General features: G+C 44.3%; 2 protein-coding genes across 7 annotated transcripts in view; both read left to right on the forward strand.

Moving 5' to 3' along the window:
- LOC102788071 (nucleosome-remodeling factor subunit BPTF-like) overlaps positions 1–16,485 on the forward strand; it is a 28,699-nt gene extending 12,214 nt beyond the window's left edge. For 2 of the 6 annotated variants that reach the window (XM_035910795.2, XM_035910798.2), the window contains 22 exons: positions 61–196; positions 294–563; positions 661–2,188; positions 2,465–2,589; positions 2,688–2,816; positions 2,941–3,091; positions 3,181–3,304; positions 3,410–3,653; positions 4,120–4,272; positions 5,245–5,384; positions 5,477–5,585; positions 5,669–5,904; positions 6,004–7,162; positions 7,269–8,776; positions 8,929–9,011; positions 9,096–9,321; positions 9,430–9,959; positions 10,068–10,244; positions 10,404–10,596; positions 12,895–12,979; positions 13,240–13,426; positions 15,563–16,485. In XM_035910795.2, the coding sequence (XP_035766688.2) occupies positions 61–196; positions 294–563; positions 661–2,188; positions 2,465–2,589; positions 2,688–2,816; positions 2,941–3,091; positions 3,181–3,304; positions 3,410–3,653; positions 4,120–4,272; positions 5,245–5,384; positions 5,477–5,585; positions 5,669–5,904; positions 6,004–7,162; positions 7,269–8,776; positions 8,929–9,011; positions 9,096–9,321; positions 9,430–9,959; positions 10,068–10,244; positions 10,404–10,596; positions 12,895–12,979; positions 13,240–13,426; positions 15,563–15,602 (7,533 nt within the window). In that variant the 3' untranslated portion in view covers positions 15,603–16,485. Of the gene's footprint in view, positions 1–60; positions 197–293; positions 564–660; positions 2,189–2,464; positions 2,590–2,687; positions 2,817–2,940; positions 3,092–3,180; positions 3,305–3,409; positions 3,654–4,119; positions 4,273–5,244; positions 5,385–5,476; positions 5,586–5,668; positions 5,905–6,003; positions 7,163–7,268; positions 8,777–8,928; positions 9,012–9,095; positions 9,322–9,429; positions 9,960–10,067; positions 10,245–10,403; positions 10,597–12,894; positions 12,980–13,239; positions 13,427–14,507 lie in introns of all 6 variants that reach the window. The other 4 variants (XM_035910796.2, XM_087839580.1, XM_035910797.2 and 1 more) reach the window with 4 other exon arrangements.
- A 1,775-nt stretch (positions 16,486–18,260) lies between these two features.
- Positions 18,261–21,711, forward strand: kpna2 (karyopherin alpha 2 (RAG cohort 1, importin alpha 1)). The gene is made up of 11 exons (XM_006797902.3): positions 18,261–18,357; positions 18,583–18,700; positions 18,794–18,934; positions 19,380–19,468; positions 19,576–19,844; positions 19,958–20,052; positions 20,219–20,482; positions 20,590–20,823; positions 20,939–21,121; positions 21,211–21,360; positions 21,459–21,711. Exons 2-11 carry the CDS (start codon positions 18,644–18,646, stop codon positions 21,546–21,548), a joined length of 1,572 nt encoding a protein of 523 aa, XP_006797965.1. The 5' UTR covers positions 18,261–18,357; positions 18,583–18,643; the 3' UTR covers positions 21,549–21,711.
- Positions 21,712–22,119: the final 408 nt, after the last annotated feature.

Below are 22,119 nucleotides of genomic sequence, written 5' to 3' on the forward strand. Positions count from 1 at the left end.
GTGTAAACTACCTCGTCTGAAAACTACTTTTTAACCTCTTCGTAATTTTTTCCAAACAAGGTGTGGAAGCAGAAGGGGGAGGAGTACAGAGTGACGGGGTATGGCGGGTGGTCCTGGGTCAGTAGGACCCACGTGGCCCGTTTTGTTCCGAGGCTCCCAGGAAACACAAACGTAAACTACCGCAAAGAACTGGAAGGTAAGAGATGAAGTAGCTTAATTTCTTAATGGTACTTGATATGTTCTCCTGCGGCTGACGCTTTGGGTGCATAATCTATTTTTGCTGTCTTCATTAGCGGCTAAAATGAGGAAGGAAAATGCAGCAGACTGTACAAATAAGCAGAAAATGCCAACAGAAATGGAGACTCAGGCAATTCAAAAGACAGCCGACAAGGCCAAAGAACAAGCATCCGTCACAGAGTCATCTCAGAGGGCCTCGTCCGAGGACGACCGTAAATCTGAGAACTCCACAGAGGAGGAGAAGCCTGCAGAAGAGGCGCAGGGAAAAAATTCTGAAGCAAAAAGAGAAGATGAGAAAACAGAGGTTTCTTCAAATAACAAGCAGGGTAAGTTTAAATTAAGATTTATTTATTTTTTAGCCTGTATGCTGTCCATGAATGTGCATCTCCATCATCCACTAACCCCTGCTCTTCTTTGTCATAGATAATCCTGATGGCAAAGGCCCTTCCTCACCTGCTGCACATCCTGAGAGGGATGAACCAACCCAGAAACTCGATCAACCCAAGGAGGAGCCTGCAACATCGAAACTCTTCGCTGACGTTGTAAACGTCAGTGAGGGCTTCCAGCTGCGCACAGTTTATAAGAAGAAAGTAAAGCCTTCCAAGCTGGACGGGCTCCTGGAGCGCCGGGTGAAGCAGTTCACCTTGGAGGAGAAGCAGAGACTTGAGAAGTTAAGACAGGCAGCCGCAAAACCTGCTCCTGTTATTAAGACTGAAGGATCAACCAGACAGCAGACAGCTACGACGCCGTGCGTTAAAGTAGAAGAGAAGGACGAAAGCCTACAAGTGAAAGATGGCGTGGTTAAAAAGCTTGACTTCGATCAAGAGCACATAAACGCAAAGACGGACGGCCTGGAGGTCAAATCAGAGGAGTTAGGACCTGACAGAGGTCAACAGGGGGAATTAAATTCTGTGCACGGAAACAGCGGGGAGGTTTGTGCCCATAAAGAGGTGAATGGAGGACCCTTAACTAACCCTGGCCTTAACAATAAAAACAACTGTATAACAGAGACATTAGAAAACAGTGAAAAAACACAGAAGTCTGAGAATTCAAAGAAACGTGCCTATGAAGAAGTTGAGAAAGACTCTGAACAGAGTGACACAGAGAGCATGGAGGTAACCCAAAGCAAGACCAGTCCAGTACAGGTGAATGGGAAAACCATGGTCACAGAACCCGTGCACTCAAACCCAGAAACCCGAGATCAAGGTGACGTCAAAGAGCCCGTCAAGTCCCTGATGAATGGAAACCTCTCGCAAAACGATGTATCCGATATATGTCACCCCCCTCCTATGAAAGTCCCCAAATTAGAGAACCATGTTGGAGAGAAAGGAGACTCTGTTAGTAAGAGTGAGGCTGTGGCCATGGATACCAAGGAGGCAGTGCCTGCTACGCTTCAGCCTTCAAGCCCTTCTTGCCAGAATAATAAAACTACAGATAATTGCTCTAGTGGTGAAGGTTTGAAGTCCTCTGCCACCAATGACGTCGCCACAAAAGTATCTCAGAACTCCCTGACACCAGACACGCCCAGCAGCACCAGCAAGCTCGATGTGCCTGCAGGAAGTAGCGCCGTTTCCAGCTCCGCCACCCAGCCCAGCTCCGGAACGCCCGTTTCCCAGAAGACTAAACTTCCAGCTGCTGACACCAAAACGGGCGCCTCTGGTTCAGCCAGCTCCATGACAATAAGTAAAGAGTACTCCACCAAAAATCGAGTCAGCCTTCTAAGGTTCTCCAAAACTAAGAAGGCCCGCTCGGGCACAGCCCTGCCGTCTTACCGCAAATTTGTCACCAAGAGCAGCAAGAAGAGCATCTTTGTCCTCCCGAATGATGACCTTAAGAGACTGGCGAGGAAGGCAGGCTTCAGAGAAGTTCCCATCTTCAACTACAATGCCAAGCCTGCTCCAGATATTTGGCCGTACCCTTCACCTCGGCCCACCTTTGGAATCACGTGGAGGTCCGTAACACATTTAACCTTTTCTTGAAATTGCCTTTAGATCTATTGCTACAGTATGATGTCATTGCAATAGCCAGGTTGCCATAGAGTCAATCCCTCAAATAATTTAGCTGCTTCTTTAATGAAAGGCTCTCGTCTCACAGTTGGCTGTAGTAGTAGTGGCCTCTCAGCCACTGTGATGAACCCCGGGGAATGAGAGAGCAGCTGAAAAAAGTTTAATATAAACTGAATTACTGTTGGAAGATTTAGTAACTAACAGCGTTGGTGACTGTTCAGGTACCGTCTTCAGACTGTGAGGTCGCTGGCAGGGGTCAGTCTAATGCTGAGGCTGCTGTGGGCCTGCCTGAGGTGGGACGACATGGCTGTGAAGCCCTCTGCTGCTGTAGGGACAACACGAAAAGGTTAGAAAATTCTTAGCACATGTTGTGTACAGTTTTCTGCTTTGTGTTTTTTATTTAAAATATGAAAATGTGGCAATGTGTTTTATCTTTCACCAAAGAAACAACGGAGACAGACATCACCACAACTGAGATTATAAAACGAAGAGACGTGGGGCCCTATGGCATCCGCTCTGAATACTGCATCAGGAAGATCATCTGCCCCCTCGGAAACAGGGACACTCCCAAAGGTAGAAAACGAAAGTCTGTTTGGACATGATGTAGGATCTTTGCGAAGCTGTTAATGGTCCACTTGAAGAAGATAATCCATTTCTAAACATAATTAATTGTTGCTTTCTGACTTTTTGTGAGCAGAAACCCCCACTCCACAGAGGAAAGGCCTGCGCTCAAGTGCTCTGAGGCCTAAGAAGCAGGAGCCCACTAAACCGACTGGTCCTGTTGCTGTGGAAACGTGGGTGCCTGAGGAGGAGCTGGAGCTGTGGGAGATCAGAGCCTTTGCAGAGAGGTGAGGAACTCCCTCAGCATCACCTCTGTATGTTTCTTCATAGCGTCACTGTGTTAGTGAACACTTTACCTTTTTTTTTCGTGCTACAGGTTGGAGAGGGAGAAGTCACAGGGCGGAGATCCCTCCAAGACCGGCAGTAGTCTGAAGACAGCAGAGGAGGTCAAGGCCCATTTAGAGAACCAGCTGAAGCAGGCCAGACTGGCAGCCCAGCAGGTAGAAACTGCGCACTGCAGTTACACGGGTGTAATCAGAGATTCTGGCTCTGGGTAAAGCGGCGCACCAGCAGAACATTTAAATGGTTGGACGCATTTCTTTCAGAAACGTCTCGAGCAGCAGAGACCGACCACAACTGCCACAACAACCACGACAACGTGCACCACCACCTCAGCCGGCACTCCCGGCACCCCAGTATCGGTGGGCCAGAAGACAAGTCAAATAACTTCAGGAACCAAGATGGTGTTGGCCTCCAAACTGAGCTCTCCAGTCCCGTTCCAGCAAGACAAGAACTTCCATCAGTCATTTGCTTCCTGGGTCAAGCAGGGTCAGGCTAACAACGGCTCAGGTGAGCAGCTGGAAGATGAGGAGAGGTTTAGTCATCTTCCTTTTCACTCATCATCATCCTCATCATCTGTAAGAGGAAGGAACCGAGGAGGGTGTCATAAGATTTCTTCAGTTTTTACCCTTTTATGTTTTTTCTATTTAAGTAATATTGGCATCCATAACAAATACATCATCTGCACGACTTCAGCGTTTTCATTATGAGTACGATTCGCATGCCAAAAGAATTTTGTGGTTCGTGGTGTCCACTTTGAATCCTGCAAAAACTCTCAATTCTGTATATCCTTTGAGGCATTCATGCAATATCGTGTGTCATTAGACTCTAAATCAAGATACCCGATACCAAAATATTCAAAACATCAGCCTCCTTATATTGACTCCCAACAGTGGACACCACAGCCGTAGACTGGCTGTTGTGGTGGTCCTTCTTGGGTTACCCATGACCACAGGTGGCGTGGTGTGTCTTGCAGCCTCCTCTGTGGCTGGTAGCATCACCACCTCAGAGCAAGCCTTCCAGATCGCTGGTAGCCCAGTGACTGTGGCTGGCCAGGTCCTCGCCGCCAAACTGCCACTGCCCGCTAACAGCAAGATTGTCACCTTGAACATGCCCACTACTCAAGGAGGTAGGGAGCATGAGAATGACATCCATTCCTGCCGGTTTTTGGCGTATGTGTGCCCAAAAAATGGATGGTGAAGTATTATGTGAAAATGTCAGACTTGCGTTGAAGTATTGATGCTGAGCTTAGATAATGCCACATTTTCTTTGTGTGTGTGTTTGTGTGTTTGTGTGTGTGTGTTTTCTTTGTATTCTGAAAAGGTTCTCTGGCTAAAAGCTGATCACTGTTTTGTAAAACCGTTTATAAACCATTTCTGGTCTTTGGCTTGTGTGTATAAACTACTTTAATCTAGTTAACTGAGGCTACGTCCACACGTACCCGGGTATTTTTGAAAACTGAGATTTTCCGTTTTCGTTTTAAAAAATAATCCCGTCCACACGTAAAGGCAGAAATGAAGGAAAACGCTGCTAGGAACATGCCAAAGCAGCAGGTGGCGATATATTCCTAACCGTGTAGAAATGTTGGCCAATCAGAAGTCTAGAAGCCTCTGTGGGAAAAAGTAAACAAAGCTGGGGCACAGAAGCAGAACCAAGTCGTATGTTTGGAGGGACAGTAACTGTGTGTGTATATGTAAGCATTTAAACACTGCAGAGAGTACAATTAACAGTAACAGTATTGTAGAAATTCATTTCACCGAAACGATAACGTGGCGTCAAAAAAGGCGCACAGCTTTGACGCTGCGTTTTCTGCATTTTTCTCGTCCACACGTAAATGCAAAAACGGAGTTTTCAAAAATATCCACCCTGGCCGGAGTTTTTAAAAATCTCAGTTTTCACTGACCAAAAACGCCGTTTACGTGTGGACGAAAGGTGCAAACGCATAGAAAAATCTGCGTTTTCAAAAATACCCGGGTACGTGTGGAAGACTTTCAGACACGCATACTCAGTGCATGCTTTTCCCTTCTGTTCTTGTTTACCTGTATCTATGTTCCTAGCACATTTCTGCTTTTTCTCCTTTTAACATAAATGTTCCTGTTAGCAGGTGTAGTGCAGCAAAAAGTCCTGGGTATATTCCCCTCTGGGCCTCCTGCGAACCTTAGGACATACAGCACACTACATCCTACAACTGGCAACATCAACCTCAGAGCCACAACCTCCACCTCAACCACCCAGCAACAGGTCTTTTGTCCTTCACCCTGCATTTTTCACTTATTAACTAAAGATACTAAGTATGATTACTGATGTTTTCAACCTTGGGTTTGTTTTTCTAGGTCACCACAGCAGGAGGCCAAACACAGCCCAGTACCGCAGTGAATCAGCCACTCACTCAGTCTACCTCTGTAGGCACAGCAGGGGTCAGAAGTTCAGCAGCTCAGCCAGGTTTGTGTGTGAATGCTACTTTTTATTCTCAGGTTAACATCCCCAACATTTCAATACAAATAATAAATCTTGATCCCTTCCAGGTCAGGTTCATCAGGCTGTGGCTCCGATGGGCCGTGGCCAGCCTGCAGCTGTGCCTGGTTCTACACCTGTGCAGGCAGCTTTGGGTCAGAGGGCTGCAGGTCCTGCACCATCACCGTGTGCTGCCTCCACAGCTCCTGGACAGTCTCCCGGAGCTCCTCCCCAGACACAAAGACCACAGCAGGGTCAAGTTAAACTCACTATGGCACAGCTCATGCAGCTTACACAGAGTGCACAGGTTTCCCTTACTCTTTCTCTCTAAAAGTAGTTTATAATATCTTAATCGTATAAATATTACTTAAAAAAAATGAAAATCCTTTTGTGTGCAACTCCACAGGGAGGAAACCCAGGTCTGACGGTGGTGATCCAGGGTCAAGGCCAGACCCAGGGACAGCTGCAGATCATCCCGCAGGGTGTAACAGTCATCCCCGGCCCCGGTCAACAACTAATGCAGGCAGCTATGCCCAATGGCCAGGTCCAGCGCTTCCTCTTCACTCCGATTCCACCATCATCTTCAGCTCCAACTTCAGCACCTGCTGCTGCTACCCCTGCCAAACCTACTGCAGTCCAGACCCCCCAAACCCAAATGTCAACTCCTCTTCAACCTAGAGCTTCTACACAAGTCCAGACGACTCCCTCGTCTGTAGCCCAAACCCAAATGACGGCCCCTTTGCCTGCCCCAATGCATGTCGCAGGCCCGACACAGATGCCAAGTTTAGCTCCAGCTCCAGTCCCCGTGCAAACCCAAGTCGCAGCCCCCGTGCCCACTTCCCCACAAGCTGTCGTCCAGGCTGCATCTCAAATGCACCTTTCAGCCGCTACCCCGTCACCCATCCCTGCACTCTCGCAAATATCCACTCCCATGACTGCTTTGCCACAAGTTGCAACCCACTCCTCCACACAGATGTTGCCCTCCACACCAGCCTCAGCTGTTGCACAGCCCCAGCTGGCATCATCGGTTCCAGCCCTCCCAGCACCAAATGCAGGCCCGCCTATGACTCAGAAACAGGTTTTGACCTCAGCATCATCACAAGCTGACCTCCAACCTGTGGTCCAAACCCTCGTCTCCAGCCTCGCACCCAGTTCTCTACCTACACAAACCCAAACTGCAGGCTCACCACCAGGACAAGCTGCCCCCAGATCCCAAGTCCAGGCACACGCCTTCAGTTCTGCCCCAGGGTTATCCTCCACCCCAGTTCAGGTGCATGCTGCTGATCCCCTGCTCCCCCAGGTTGCTGGTGTAGCAGCAGCTGGTCCTAACTCTGTTCCAGTGCCCATTTCTGCCTCTCTTCCTTCACCTGTCCAAGCTCCCACCCCGGCCCTTGCACCCGTCTCTGCTCCCGTCATAGCCGTCATGTCCACACAGATCGCTGTCCCGTCCCCAGCCAAAGCTCTTACTCAAATCCAAGCCACAGGTCCTGTCCCCCTCCATGCTGCTGTGGCAAATGCAGTTGTCACACCAGTTACTGCCACCTCAACAACACCTTCAGTGCCAGGTAAAGTGCCCACCATCATCAGCACTGTCCTGTTGTAGTGGACCTTAGAATGGTTTTGCTTTAGTTGACTTTAAAATTTTCTCTTTGCTTCTCTGTCTCGTTGTAGCTTTGACAGAGCAGAGGGCAGCTCAGCCTTCAGGATGGACTCCCACCTCGCCTCAAGCGCAGACTCCAGTTCAGCCAGCTCTACAGGCAGCAGATGCTGTTCAGCCACCCGCTCTGGCTGCTGTACCCGCCTCCACCCCTGCTCCAATCGCCACTCACTCCCCCGTTACTCCGCTGCCTCAGGCATCCCTGACTCCTCAGTCTCAAGCACAAGTCCAGCACCCGGTCGTCGTGTCCGTGCAGCAGGTGGCACAAATTCCGGTCTCAGCAGTGCAGGTTCATATGACGGGATTGCCGGTTTCCTCTGTCGTGACCACCATGAGACCCGCTCAGCCTCAGCTTCAGCCCCAAACCCACACTCAGCTTCAACCCCAGTTTCAAGGCCAAATCCGTGCACAGGTTCAGGTTCAGCCTCGCGGCCAAGTCCAACAGTTGCCACACATTCAGGCTCAAGCGCATCTGCAAGCACAACCTCAAAGTCACCCCCAGGTCAGAGTTCAGTTTCAGCCACGAGCACAGATCCAACCACAAACTCAGCAGCCACCCCAAGGGCAAGTACCCCCTCATGCTCAGATTCAACCTCAGGTGCAGTTTCAATCCCAAACAAAAACCTTGCCTCATGTTCAGGCTTCAACCCAGGCCCAGATCCAACCGAGGGTCCAACCTCAGTACCACCACCAGGTACAAGCTTCATTCCAAACGCAGCCGCAAACCCAACCTCAGGCTCAGCAACAGCCTCAGGTCCAACCGCAACCCCAGGTTCAGCCCCAGCCTCAGGTTCAGTCTCAGGCCCAAAGTCAGCTTCAACAGCAGCCTCAGATCCAAACCCAACTCCACCCGCAGGTTCAGGTTCAGTTCCAGCAACAAAGCCAGATTCAAGCTCAGGCCTCTCAGCAGCCCCAGGTCCATATTCAGTCACAAGTTCAAACTCAAGTCCAAACTCAACCCCAGTTTCAAGTCCAGTCATCGCAACCAACTCAAGTCCCACAACAGCTTCAGGTCCAGGCCCAACCTCAAGTCCAAGCAAAGCTCCAAGTCCAGTTCCAACCTCAGAACCAAACTCAAGTTCAAACACAGCCTCAGATTCAGGTCCAGTCTCCAATCAGGCATCAGCTCATCACAGTTCCAGGTCTCCAGCAGCCCGTGCAGCTGCTGTCAGCTCTGCCGCCCCACGTTGCAGCCCAGATCCAAGCCCAGATCCAGGCGCAGGCGCAGCAGCAGGGTGGCACGGTTCCTCAGCAGATCAAACTGCAGCTTCCAATCCAGATCCAGCAAACCGGGGGACAGATTCAAGCCCACCAGATCCAGAATATGGTAACCATACAGGCACCGGCAAGCGTCCAGGAGCAGCTTCAAAGGATGCAGCAACAACAACAACAACAGCAGCAGCAAGTTCAACAACAGCAGCTACAGCAAACACCAAAGAAGAAGAAACACCAGGAGGCTAAAAGGGAACAGAAGGAGCAGAACGCACAGGCGATCAGCCCTGGAGACGGCATCCAGAAGCAGGTATGAGTCAAAAGAAGAACAAAAATTAGGGATTTCTCACAAAATTTATATCTGTGTGCAAACGTTAGTTATATAAAGACCTGTTTTAGACCTGACACTGTATTACAATCGAACATATATTAAAATAACTTCTTTGTTTTTTTTTATGTCAGACGGTAGTGAAGCAGAATGCTACAGCAGAACAGCTGAAACAGAGGAAGACCCTGGCTGCAGCTGAGCGAGAGGAGAACCAAAGGTTCAGGAGCTCGAGTCGGTTAAAACTATTTAAAACCGATGACGCAGATGAACCTGCGACTAACGCGCTCTTTTCTCTCTTCAGGATGATCGTCTGCAACCAGGTGATGAAATTCATCCTCGACAAGATTGAGAAGGACGAGAAGCAGGCAGCTAAGAAAAGAAAGAAGGAAGAGGTGGTGGAGCAGAAACGCTCCAAGCAGAATGCCACCAAGCTCACCGCGCTCCTGTACAAGCACAAAGAACATCTCAAGGCTGAAATCCTCAAAAAGAGGGCCCTGTTGGACAAAGAGCTGCAGCTGCAAGTGCAGGTGAGCACATCTCCAGCCTTCTCAAATGTATTTTTTTTGTCTATAGACAGAGAGAGTGGGAATATTCTTGTTTACTTTTATTCCTTACATGTGCTGTCTCCCTCTCAGGAGGAGCTGAGGCGGGACATAGCCAGGCTGCAGCGAGAGAAAGAGAAAGCTCGAGCTGCTATTGCCCAGGCTGCTGCAGCAACAGTCAAGGCTGCCTCTTCCCAGTCTTCCCAGTCCTCCCAACTCTCTCACTCCACACATTCCTCTCACAGCACGCGCACAGTGACCTCACCTTCATCGTCCCACAAGCGGAAGAGAGAAGACGAGAGAGACAAAGACAGAAACAGGGAGAGGGAGAGGCATCACGACAAGAGTAAGAAACGGGACAGGGACAAGGACAAAGACAAGGAGAGAGAGCGACACAAAGACAGAGATAAAGACAGAGATCGGGAGAGGGAGAGAGACCGCGAACGGGACAGACATCGGGATAGGGACCGGGACAAGGACAGAGATAGGGACAAAGACAAGGACAGAGATTCCAACTCTTCAAAACACAAGAAGAAGAAGAAGAAGCTGTCTTCTACCTCAAAGGATCACAAGAAGGACACCAAATTGTACTGTATCTGTAAAACGCCCTATGACGAGTCAAAGTAAGCTGTCTTGAGGGAGGGGGGGGAGGGGGGAGGGAACTTGTAATAAGTCATTGTAATTTGACTGTGAGGCACTCTGCTGTCATTAAATCACCTGATTTCTCTCAGGTTTTATATCGGGTGTGACCTGTGCTCCAACTGGTTTCACGGCGCCTGTGTTGGCATCACGGAGAAGGAGGCTAAGAAGTTAGAGGACTTTGTGTGCAATGACTGTAAACGCGGGCAGGAGGGAGGAAGTAATGAGGAGCTGTACTGCATTTGCCGGACACCATACGATGAATCGCAGTAAGTCACCATATTGATGGCTTTACGTTAGCATTGTCTGCTCTAATTATAGCACCGCTTTTGTTTTTCAGTCTGTGTCAGACGTTTCCTTTGTTTGCATATTTGTGTGGAGTCTTCCTTCAGTGTGCTAACCGGGATGTGTGCGTCGCTCACCCACAGGTTTTACATAGGCTGTGATCGCTGCCAGAACTGGTACCACGGCCGCTGTGTGGGGATCCTGCAGAGCGAAGCCAATCACATCGACGTGTACGTGTGCCCGCAGTGCCAGTCGACAGAAGACGCCATGACGGTCCTCACGCCGCTCACTGACAAAGACTACGAGGGGTTGAAAAGAATATTACGCTCGTTACAGGTATGAAAGTTTTCAAGACTGTGTCATTTTTTTATATTAACAGTAACAAGGTGGTTTCCAATGTGTGGGCTGAGGTCAGTGAGAGGTACTTTCAGCTGTTTCCTTATTTCCCACACAAGGTTTTTATTTACCAGTGGGTTGGGGTCAGCACTAGGAATACGCAGTGTTGGGCAAGTTACTTTGAAAAAGTAATTAATTATAGTTACTAGTTACTTCTTCAAAAAAGTAACTGAGTTAGTAACTGAGTTACAATATTCTAAAAGTAATTAATTACTTGAAAAGTAACTATTGCGTTACTTTAAAAAAAATGTTTAACCTTCTGGGGTCCAGGGTATAATTGGCCATTTTTAACTACTTTTGAGTTTCCCTCCACATTTCACCTTTAAAAACTATTTACTTTGTTTGTTTGGTATCATCCTTTCCAGCACAACCTCACGTGTCTGAATTTACAGTTATGTTTTCATGTTGACATACTGTATTAACACAATTGATCTAAAATCAGACAAAAAACATGAAATCAGAATAGAAAAAGTATTTTTTTTTACTGTAACAACCACAAACATGTTTAATGAATCATATTTCATAACTTTAAATGCAAACATAAATTGTCAATTTTAAAATCCTCTGCACAAGTTTTGCAATCAACAAAGTTATTTGTATCCATTTACCTTTTACCTTGATTTTTTAAATAACCATTTCAAACTATTTACAGAACAATCAGCTGTTCTGAATTCAATAAGATGCCACACAAATTATTCGTGCCACTCCAAAACAATAATCTCTGTCCACTATAAAGGAGAACATCACAGCCTGATACCTGCAGGTCTGACAGCAGCAGGTGTATCACTCCTGTTTCTACCTGGAGACAGCAGTCGCCTCATTGTTCTGACACACAACACAAAACTATCCACAACACTACACACTAACTACACAAGACAACACATTAACTACACACTCCAAACACGCTAAACGTCACAAATCTTTCACATCTCAAAACTTGCTCTCTCTCTTTTTCTGCTCTCTCTCTCTCTCGCCGTCACTCCTAAAACTTCCTGTTTTTTTTGGTTTTTTTGCTCATAAGCAGAGAGTGCTCGCTGCGCTGTCCTTAGACAGTAAACGTGACGAAATGATTGAGGAATAAACGCTGTGTATATATTGTTTATCATGACTCTGGTTTTACGTGGCCTATCAACACAATTTATAAACTGGTATAAATCACTTTGTTGCTTTGTCTTTAAGTGGTCATGTGATTGGCTTACCACGACTACTTTATTCTTCCTCAGTCAAACAGCAGCACTCATGCCATTGTTTTGCCCCCTTAGCTCCAGGTGTTGTGCTACACAGTGATAATGATTATCGTCCGCGGGAGCGCGCGCAGCTGCTTAAAGCTGTAGCGTCCAGATTACTTAGTCAGCTACTTCCGTGCAACTGATATAAGATGCGGTAAGCTGAACACAGCTTCAACCGTCTGTTTGTTGAAAAATAGTAACGGACCGCATTTTCTTGTTAGTAACTGTAACGTTGTTGTAACGATAGGAATAGTAATTAGTTAGATTACTCGTTACTGAAAAAAGTAACGCTGTTACTTGTCACTCCGTTATTCCCATCACTAGGAATACATGAGCTTGTCCTGCCCTCAGTCTGAGTTTGTGTCTTTCCTCTGGGAAGCATAGGTGTGACCTTTATAGAAATGAATCCTAGAGGATCAACTTATTGGATTAGGTTAAAATTTTACTGGAGTTTGTTCATTTTATTTTAAATTCCTATGAAGTATTTGCATGGTATTACAATAATATTGCATAATTCATAATTATGCATCATCATTTTTAACCATTATAGTCGTCAAGTAGAAGTCTGATGTAATTAGTAATCTAAAAAAAAAAAGAGAGTAATAATGTTAAAGATGCTGTAAACTCTAAAATCAAACCTATTTGATTGTTCCTTTGGCTTGGCTTGAAAAGAAAAAGGGAAATGGGGGATGGGGATGTTTTGAGTCAATCTCTATTTAGGTCTTTTATATTTCAGAAAATGCAGATGGCTCCAAAACTGGGTGAAACTGTAAAATCTATAAACTGTAGAAAAAGTGAGTGAAAACTATGGATTTTGAGATTAAAACATGGCAACAAGACACAATAAAAGACTTGCTTTGTCTTTACATTTAAGTGCTTTGATGCTATTTATGTGTGTTTGTTTGTGTAGTCAAGGGATGTTGAAAGTGAAGTTTTATTTTATGCCTAAAGTAGTTGCAGTAACAAAACCGCCATCATTTCCTGAATAATTTTTTTTTCCCTTCCCCAGTCTCATAAAATGGCATGGCCTTTCCTGGAGCCGGTGGATCCACATGACGCGCCTGATTATTATCGTGTGATCAAGGAGCCAATGGGTAAGACTGTGTCACAAAAGGTCATTTTAAAAAAAGACAATGCTTTTTAAAGTATTTACTCACGTGTGAATTCACCACGTACGGGAGAATTTTGTTTTAACTTATTATAATTATTTAGTTTCTCCCCCAGTTACAGAATTTATTTGCTGTTTTTGCCTCTCTTTGTCAAGTTTGCATAGACTAATTATGTGATAAAAATTGTGTAAATGTATGTATTTTTTGTGATGTAAGCAATGTGTCGTGCTTTTCCTTCCTCGCAGACTTTTCCACAATGGAAACCCGTTTGCAAAAGCGACATTATCACAAGCTCACAGAGTTTGTGGCAGATGTGACCAAAATCTTCGACAACTGCCGCTACTACAACCCCAACGACACGCCCTTCTATCAGTGCGCCGAGACGCTCGAAGCCTTCTTTGTACAGAAGCTAAAAGGTTTCAAGGCGAGCAGGTGAGTTTACGCGCTGCTGGTGCCGCAGACTCGGCCTACAAGTTTCTCTCCTCCATGCTCCTCTGTTTGCTGTAAACACTCGACTGGCCTGACCGGCTTTTTCAGTAATTCTGCCATTTCATTTGTTTCTTCCTTAAAGGGGACCTATGATGGTTTTCCATATTTTTGATACTGCTATGTAATGGTTTATGCTTAGAGCCTATATAGGATTGTTAAGACTGGTACCGATATTTAGTGATTTTAAAGAAATCTGATATTCTGGCCAATATTTAGCATGAAACAAACAGATTTCCTGACATTTGTTCTTGCTAAGGTTGGATCAGCTGGTTGTTTGTCATGTTTCTAATCTGTATTGCCAACAGGGCAGTGCCCTCTGGTGGACAAACCACGCAACATTAACACTCATAACATGGTTGCCTGGTTTTTAGGGGTTTTTTTTCTCCCTCAACTTTTTTATTTTATTATTTTTATGTTTTGTTTTGTTTTTTGCCATTTCTCAGCTGTTATAAATGCCAATGCCAGTATATCAGCTGTGGTGTATTTATGCTCATATTAAACACGGGTAAGGTTTCAAATAATGAGCAGGTATTCTGTTGCCGCAGTCTTGGCTCTGCCTGATGTCAGTGAGTCCTCTTTACAGGCATATAAGTCCCGCCCACTGCTGTTACAAGGGGCAGCCAATCAGCAGAGTTTTGGCTTAAAGGGACAGAGCAGGGCTGAAATAAGAATTAAGGAATACTGTAAAGTTTCAAAGCTACTATAGTGGACTTTTAATAGGTTCCCTTTAATGTGTGCATTTATGGCTTTCCATTCACGGTTTCTTTTCTTCTTCTTTTGTTTTATAGCACTAGCATGTGTGTAGTGACGATGTTTTACTTGTGCTTTACTTGTACGTTGTAGTTGCTTGGCAGTACTAAAAACCCAAGAGAGCTGACAGACTTTAGGCCATTACATCCAGTGTCTTGGCAAACCCGAGTGCCATGTTTACATCTTGTATTGTGTATCATCTTGCATTTGTGTCTGTTCACTTTTGCTGCATGCCTTTTTGATTTATGCCATCCCATTTTCTTCTTTCTTACAGATTGTCAGATTCTTAAGTGGGCCAGTCTAGCTGGAGTCTGGACTGGATGCTGGGGTCTCTAGTAATATTGATATGAAAGCAAAACAAAAAGAATAAAAAGGCACAAGAACACAAACAAAACACCAGAAGTTTTCAGGAACCCGTTGTGATCACGGTTTTCAGTGACAACACAATGGCAGCCATGTTGACAGGTGTCAGTGATGTAATTGAGGGGCATGCTGTCTTCACATCGTAAACATAGACTGTATATAAAAAAAGAAAGTAGCCCCCAACTTCTACTTTTTATCTGCTTTCTTTCTTATAGCTACAGAAAACAAGCCACTGACTTTCACTCTCAGTCAACAGTCTCAGGTTTTATTGAATGCAACATTGTTGCTGTCAAAACTGATAATGGTGAGCCACGGTGGCTACTTCCATCTTTTATATACAGTCTGTGATCCCGAATCAGGAGTCGTGGCCTTTATGAACAATCAGTCACACTAACGAGGGTTGTGTTCAGTAGAAAATGCATTTTAGTTTCTCATTCTTGTATTTATTTCAGTTCTACACCCGAGTTAATTTGGGAATTTTGACTCAACGATATAAAGCTGCATATTTTAATATAGAGAGATATTTATAAGACGTTTTGTATACTGCCTCCCTCCTTGAGTTTGATTTTTTTTGTTGTTGTCGTCCTGGCTGTTAAGGTGGTTGTCTTGAATGTATATACCCTACTTCTTCTTCTTTTATTTTTTTTCTCTAAATCATGTACAGCGTTTGTAAGATATGCCTGTATTTGACTGTTTTAAATAATAATGAAATAATTTTTAGATAGTATTATATTATGAGACTAAAATGTACTAGACGGAGTAAGGAGTTAGAGCAAAGTAACCTCAGTTTGTAGTTGTGGAAGATTTCTTCACTAATAAAAAGCATTCCCAGTTAATTACACCAACATGGCTGTAGGATCCCATGCAGACCCCTTTGCATCCTCTTGTCTCTTGTCTGATCACTGTTATAGCAATAAACAACCTTGCGAAGGGCTCTCAACTTTCCCCTCTCTTCACGTTCTGTAGGTCTCATAACAACAAGCTTCAGTCTTCTGCAGCCTCTTAGGATACATCGCACATTGCGCGAAACAAAAATGCACTTGCCAAGAATATGGCTTTCCTGAACTGTAACTCTGTGATGGACTCTGCCTCACCCTGTGTTTGGGGTTTGCTCCTCTTCGCCGCTGCAGCGGGAGGTGGTGGTAGTGGTGGTGGGGGGAAGCTGGACAACCAGCTTGCTGCTTTCACGGGATCTCTTTTCCAGGCAGAGCCGCCCTCTGCTCATTTCAGCTGTAAGGGACCTGTTTTTATGGACCTGCTTTCATCAGAGGAGCGAGAACAACTGAGGCATTTCAGAAGAAAGTTTACCTCGGAGAAAAGACTCTTACGAGCTCTCATATTTCCATGTACTTTTTTTTTTTTTTTTTGATCTGAGTCTTTTTATCTTTTTTTTCTTACTTGGTTTAAAAAGAAGAAGGAAAAAATCCCTCAGACCATTCCTGTGGTCATCATGTCCAATGTAATAGAAACTGAATACTGTCAAACAATGGCTAGGTTCTACTCAGCATAATGAGTAGAGTTTTGTGTCTAAATTCATATATCACAGTGGAGCAATGTTTTTTCTCCCATTTCCACTCATTGTTTAGTCTGATGTGGCATGAAAGATCGTTTAAGTACTAATTATCTGGACATCGATAGTCTGCTTGGTTAAACTTCTATAACCTACTGAAAGTAATAAGCTATTGTAAATGAGTTGCTTTGCAGTAGTGACTGAGAAGGATGATGTATTTGAAGGTTCCTGCCCTGTTTGTTTAACAAAACAAAAAAACACAAAAAAAATCATCAGATTTTGACTTGATTTTCTTTTCCTTTTTTTTGTATTACAACTGAAGAACTATTGATGTATATGGAACTTAATAAAATGGAAAACACCAATTTCTTTCCTCTGATTTTGGCACAAAAGAGATTTTGTTAGTGTCTCTTAACTTGCAGACATAAATCATAATGTAAAAACGGACAGAAACTCAGGTTATGCTGTACATAACCTGAGTTTCTATATCAACTGAGTGATCAGCTGACAGAAAATTCCTTTTCCTTTTTATTTTATATGAAAATCCCAATAAATATAACCTCATGCTAGCTGATCCTGTACAGAAAAGTAACCGTTACAGTTCAAAACAATATGCAGTTGTGGTCAGGAATATATATTCACTTATTGGCACGGATCTCATGGGCATGTAATGATGTCCTCGAACTTTTCTTTATCAAGGGTGGAGTGATTGTACAGCGTCTCTTTAATGACTTTAAAAATTGATTTTGGATTTTACTAATCCATACAAGGTCAAAAGTAAACACACATCCCCACTATTATTTGGTTAGGAAGTTCCACTTCAGCCTGACCCTTTTGTTATCCATAAAGAAGTCCTTGGCATAGTTTTGGATATTTGACCACTCTTCTTGGCAGATCTTTATTTAAAATGGCTGATTTCCTGAGACGACTCCAGCATTAAAGTGTATTCCACAAATTTTCAGAGTTGAGGTCGGGGTTTTGAGGAGGCCGTTCCATAAGCTTAACATTGCCCTGTTCTATCTATTACAAAACCAACTGTGTCTGGGATCATTGTCCTGTTGGAACACCCAGGTGTGTTTGAATTTAAGCCGGTTATTTATTTGAGCAAATTGAAGAATCTGAAAGGTCGTCCCCCAGAGCACGATGCTACCACCACCATGCCTGGCAGCTGGTACAGTGTTCTTGGGTTTGAAAGCCTCACCTTTACCCCTCCAAACATATCTCTTGTCACTGTGGTCAAAAAGCTTAATCGCAAACAAGCAATTTTTAGCTGCGTTTGAATGTTTCCGTTTCTTAGCAGAGGCTTCTCTCTTGGTCGGCAGCCTCTCAGTCCAGGGCGATATAAAACCTGTACTTATGTGCAACTGTTTAAACCCATGATCATGGATCCTGCAGTTGTTAAAGAATGCCACAAATTTGTTTAAATGTAAAATTCTTCAGAGTTCTTCTGACTTTGATGAATCCAGTGTATATATCCTGTCAAATTATTCATTTTCATGCTCGCAAAGAGAAACTACCGGTTATAGTCGATCGTGATCACTAATGAAGCAGGCCAAGTTAAAGGACGCTGTCGAACATTCAGCGCTACTTTTTAAAAGATTTAAGAGAGTGCATGTATACTTTTGAGCCTGTATTGATTACATATCCAACATAAATCCAAACTTGTTCACCCAGTTCTTCTTTTTTAAAGTCATTAAAGATGCATCCTGGAAAAAGAACAGTTTAAAGAAACTATTAAAATCCCAAATTTACCATGACATTCACGACCATGATGTGTACACCCTAAGACCACACCTGTATTGCTAAACAATGGTTCATAATGTAACTTCCAGATTTATTGTTAATGTATTTTATTACACGTACTTTTTAAATGTATTCTATTAAAGATTAGTTAAGACATGGGAAGGTAGTTATTTTGTGGGGGTTGTTTCCCTGCAAGAGCAGCGTGATACTTGAACAAATATGCACAGATCTGGGAGCAGTGCTACCGTTCCAATATTCAACTCGGAATGTACAAAGTTGGCACAAAACCGACCCGCAGTCAGATCTGACGTAATAGCACCCACTACCGAGCTCTCGCGATATTTAAGTGACGACATTTCCTGTGTTCGCCGTGATTTTTTTAAACGGCCCAATAAGCAGAGGCGGCAGAATGCTTCAGCTTGAACAGCCCAATCAGAAGGCTTTAAAGCAGGAATTTAAAGGTCTGTGCGGCGTTTTCGGTATGCCATAACTTCTGCTCGAGCAACAGGTAAGCATGTGTTAACTCTTTACTGAGACTTTTAAAAGTGTTTTACGATTAAGTTTTGAAAAAGAAGTTGTTGTCTTTCTGCGTGCGGTTATTGCATCAACTGTATTTTCCACGTAAAACGCTTGCCCGATAGCTTAAGTCAAACAAGCAGTACCGCCATATGTCTTAATGCGCGATCACGAGGCGCTTCCGTGTGCTTAAGGACTTCTTTTAAATGTCTTTCAGGAATAAACACGACTAGACGCTATTTTTATTTTTCGCTGTTGACATTTCCTGTTACTTAAAAATGGCTGAGAACTCCCCCCGTCTAAACCAGTTCAAGAACAAAGGCAAAGATGTCAATGTGAGTTTCATCTGCACTATTCACAACTGCCCGCTGAACGGCAAGCTTGTGAGACTTGATTATTTTATTTATTTGTATGTGACATAAATACAGGAGCTTCGACGCAGGAGGGTGGAGGTGAACGTAGAGCTGCGCAAGGCCAAGAAAGATGACCAGATATTCAAGAGGAGAAATGTGTCTGCGATGCCTGAGGAGGCCACTTCTCCTTTACAAGAAAGAAGCCAGAACTGTCAGGTGAGCACTTGAAAGCATCATTTGCTGTTTTGCTTCAATCTGGCATTGAGTAAACAGAAAAAAAACGGATCTAGTCCCAACAGCTTGGTGCTAGTGCTGTGCAGTCCTGCCAATTTTGATCTGATACTAGGGGCCTCTATTGCCAATATCAATACTAATCATTTTGTTTCCATGTCCACAAAAAACTAGAAATTGAGTGGGTTACATACTATCCTTTAAACTCAGTATCAATCTTATCGTGCTAGTCGATCAGTCAATACCAATACTGCTGTTGGTATCAATACCATTGGGATTGATCTGCCCATCTCTGTTAGGTTTTTGTATGGGTTTGAGTTCGTTCAGTGTGATATTCATTGTTAACCCACTGACATGTCAAAATATAGCAACACAAAATCCAGTTTTAAATTTGCATGTCCAATAAACTGCTTTCTTTTGTCCTGTTCAGGGGCTCAGGCAGTGGACGGTCGAGGAGATTGTCGCAGGAGTGAACAGTGGGAATTCTGAGTCCCAGCTCCAGGCTACACAGGCTGCACGGTAATGACTGTGCATTAAAGAAATCATCCTTTTTCTTTTTTTTTTCTCATAAATAAAGGCTACATAACTACTGGCACAGTAACTCTTATGTACCGTTTTGAATACAGGAAGTTGCTGTCTCGTGACAAACATCCTCCCATTGACCAGCTGATTAGCGCTGGTCTCATCCCCAAGTTTGTCTCCTTCCTGGGATATGTGGACTGTCCTCCAATCCAGTTCGAAGCATCCTGGGCTCTGACTAACATCGCCTCCGGGACGTCCGAGCAGACGGCCGCTGTCGTGTCAGGTGGGGCCATTCCTGCCTTTATTAGCCTGGTCACATCCCCCCACCAGCACATCAGCGAGCAGGCGATCTGGGCCCTTGGAAATATTGCTGGTAATTAATATGAAAATATTAATATTTGTTTAAATTTTAGTGGTGATAAAGTCAGGGGTTTTTTTTGTTTTTTTTGTTTGTTTTTTTTAAATATATTTTTCCCTCCTTTTTAGGTGATGGATCAGCTCTTAGAGACAAGGTCATCAAGCATGGAGCTGTGGCCCCTCTGCTCAGTCTGCTGGCTGTCCCTGACCTCAGTGCATTTAGTGTGAGTGTGGATTCTGTTTCTCTTCATGTTTATATCTGGAGAAAGTTTCAAAAGTTTGACATGATCAGACTCAATCGTTTATTCTCCTCCTTGGCCAATAGGTGGTTTCCCAACTCAAATATAACTGACCTTGTGCTCCTCTCTCTCATATTTGAAATCTTTGCAGGCTGGCTACCTGAGAAATGTGACGTGGACACTGTCGAACCTGTGCCGCAATAAGAACCCCTCCCCTCCTATGACAGCCATCCAGCAGATTTTACCCGCTCTTGTCCGTCTGCTACACCACGATGACCCGGAGGTGCTGGCTGACGCGTGTTGGGCTGTTTCCTATCTGACAGATGGCCCCAACGACCGCATTGAGGTGGTCATCCAAACCGGTTTGATCCCTCGCCTGGTGAAGCTGCTTGGCTTTGAAGTCTTGCCTGTGGTTGTACGTATAAAGTCTTGCTTGAGTTTCTTTTATGTCGTAACTTCTCACCCAGTCCCCCTGATGTGCAGCGACTTGTTCTCACTGCATTTCCTCTCGCCTTTCCTCAGACTCCTGCACTCCGCACCATTGGCAACATTGTGACTGGGACAGATGAGCAGACACAGGCGGTGCTGGATGCTGGAGCCCTGGCCATGTTCCCCCCACTGCTTCGCCACAAAAAGGCCAATGTTCAGAAGGAAGCTGCCTGGACTCTGTCTAACATCACAGCAGGAAAGGACTCGCAAATCCAAGAGGTCATCAACGCAGGCCTCGTTCCATACATGGTTGAGCTGCTCGCACGGGTATGTTTTTGTGTGTGTGTGTGTATATGTAAAATTACATATTTTACACATTTTTTTTTTTTTTTTTTTTTTTTTAAATTAAATGATCTATGTGCCTTAAATTTTATGTCTGCAGGGAGACTACAAGACTCAGAAAGAGGCTGTATGGGCAGTTACAAACTTCACCAGTGGGGGCACTGTTCAGCAGGTGGTCTACCTGGTTCAAGCCAATGTGATTGAGCCACTTCTGAATCTCCTCTCCTCCAAGGACAGCAAAACGATTCTTGTCATCTTGGATGCCATTACCAACATTTTCATGGTGAGTTGATATTTATATTTTTGCAAGATTCGATGATGGGGTTTTTTGTTCTGATGATAAATGACAACACTGGTGTGTTTTGATCTTAGGCTGGGGATAAAATTGGTGAGTCCGATAAGCTGAGTCTAATGATTGAGGAATGCGGTGGACTGGACAAGATTGAGGCACTGCAGTCACATGAGAATGAGATGGTCTACAAAGCCTCCCTGAACTTGATTGAGAAATACTTCTCTGATGAGGTGGGTTATACTCCTGGAGAGTGATTTCCAAAATGAGCATTTCTGTGCCTTTAACTTTAATAAGAATAATTATTTTATATATTTTTTTTTTTTTAAAGGAGGAAGTCGTGCAGAGTGTCATCCCAGAAGCAACCAATGACGGCTATGCGTTCCAGATCAGCGAAAGCCAGAGCACTTTCAATTTCTAGGATGGTGGACTTCTAATACGCCTCCTCTCCCTACTGTACCATTTCTGTTGTGCGTCCTTTGTTCATGTCTGTGTGACGTTTTACTATTTTGTTTGTATGTGTTGTACATACTTTTTTAACATGGCTGATGAAACAAGTCTGTAAATAAAGTTGTCAGATTGTGTGTGTGTGGTTTTAGTTTATTGTATCTAAACGGAGTGCTGTAGTCTGAATGTATATAGTGTATTCATAGTAACGGCTGTTTAAATGCTTTTTAAGAGTTTGTGTTAATAAACTTCTAAAGTCACAATGCATTAGTTATAAACAGGAGCCCTGGAAAAACTATGTAGAGCTTACATAATACATATAGTATAATTTCCTAAAACAGATTTTTAAAGTTCATTCCAAATCTCTGGACCTCCGCAGGTCATAGTTTTCACACACACAAAAAAAAACAAACTCAGTGGATTTGATCTTTAAGTAGAACCATGATGTGCTGACAGTATAACCTAACTGGTGGTTATTTGAATTGGCTTTGTATGGAGCAGCAGAAGTGGGACACACATTAGATTAAAGAATTTGGTGCTCCAAT

This window comes from Neolamprologus brichardi, chromosome 4 (genome assembly GCF_056152115.1).
Source record: "Neolamprologus brichardi isolate AB-2024 chromosome 4, ASM5615211v1, whole genome shotgun sequence".
Lineage (NCBI taxonomy): Eukaryota > Metazoa > Chordata > Actinopteri > Cichliformes > Cichlidae > Neolamprologus > Neolamprologus brichardi.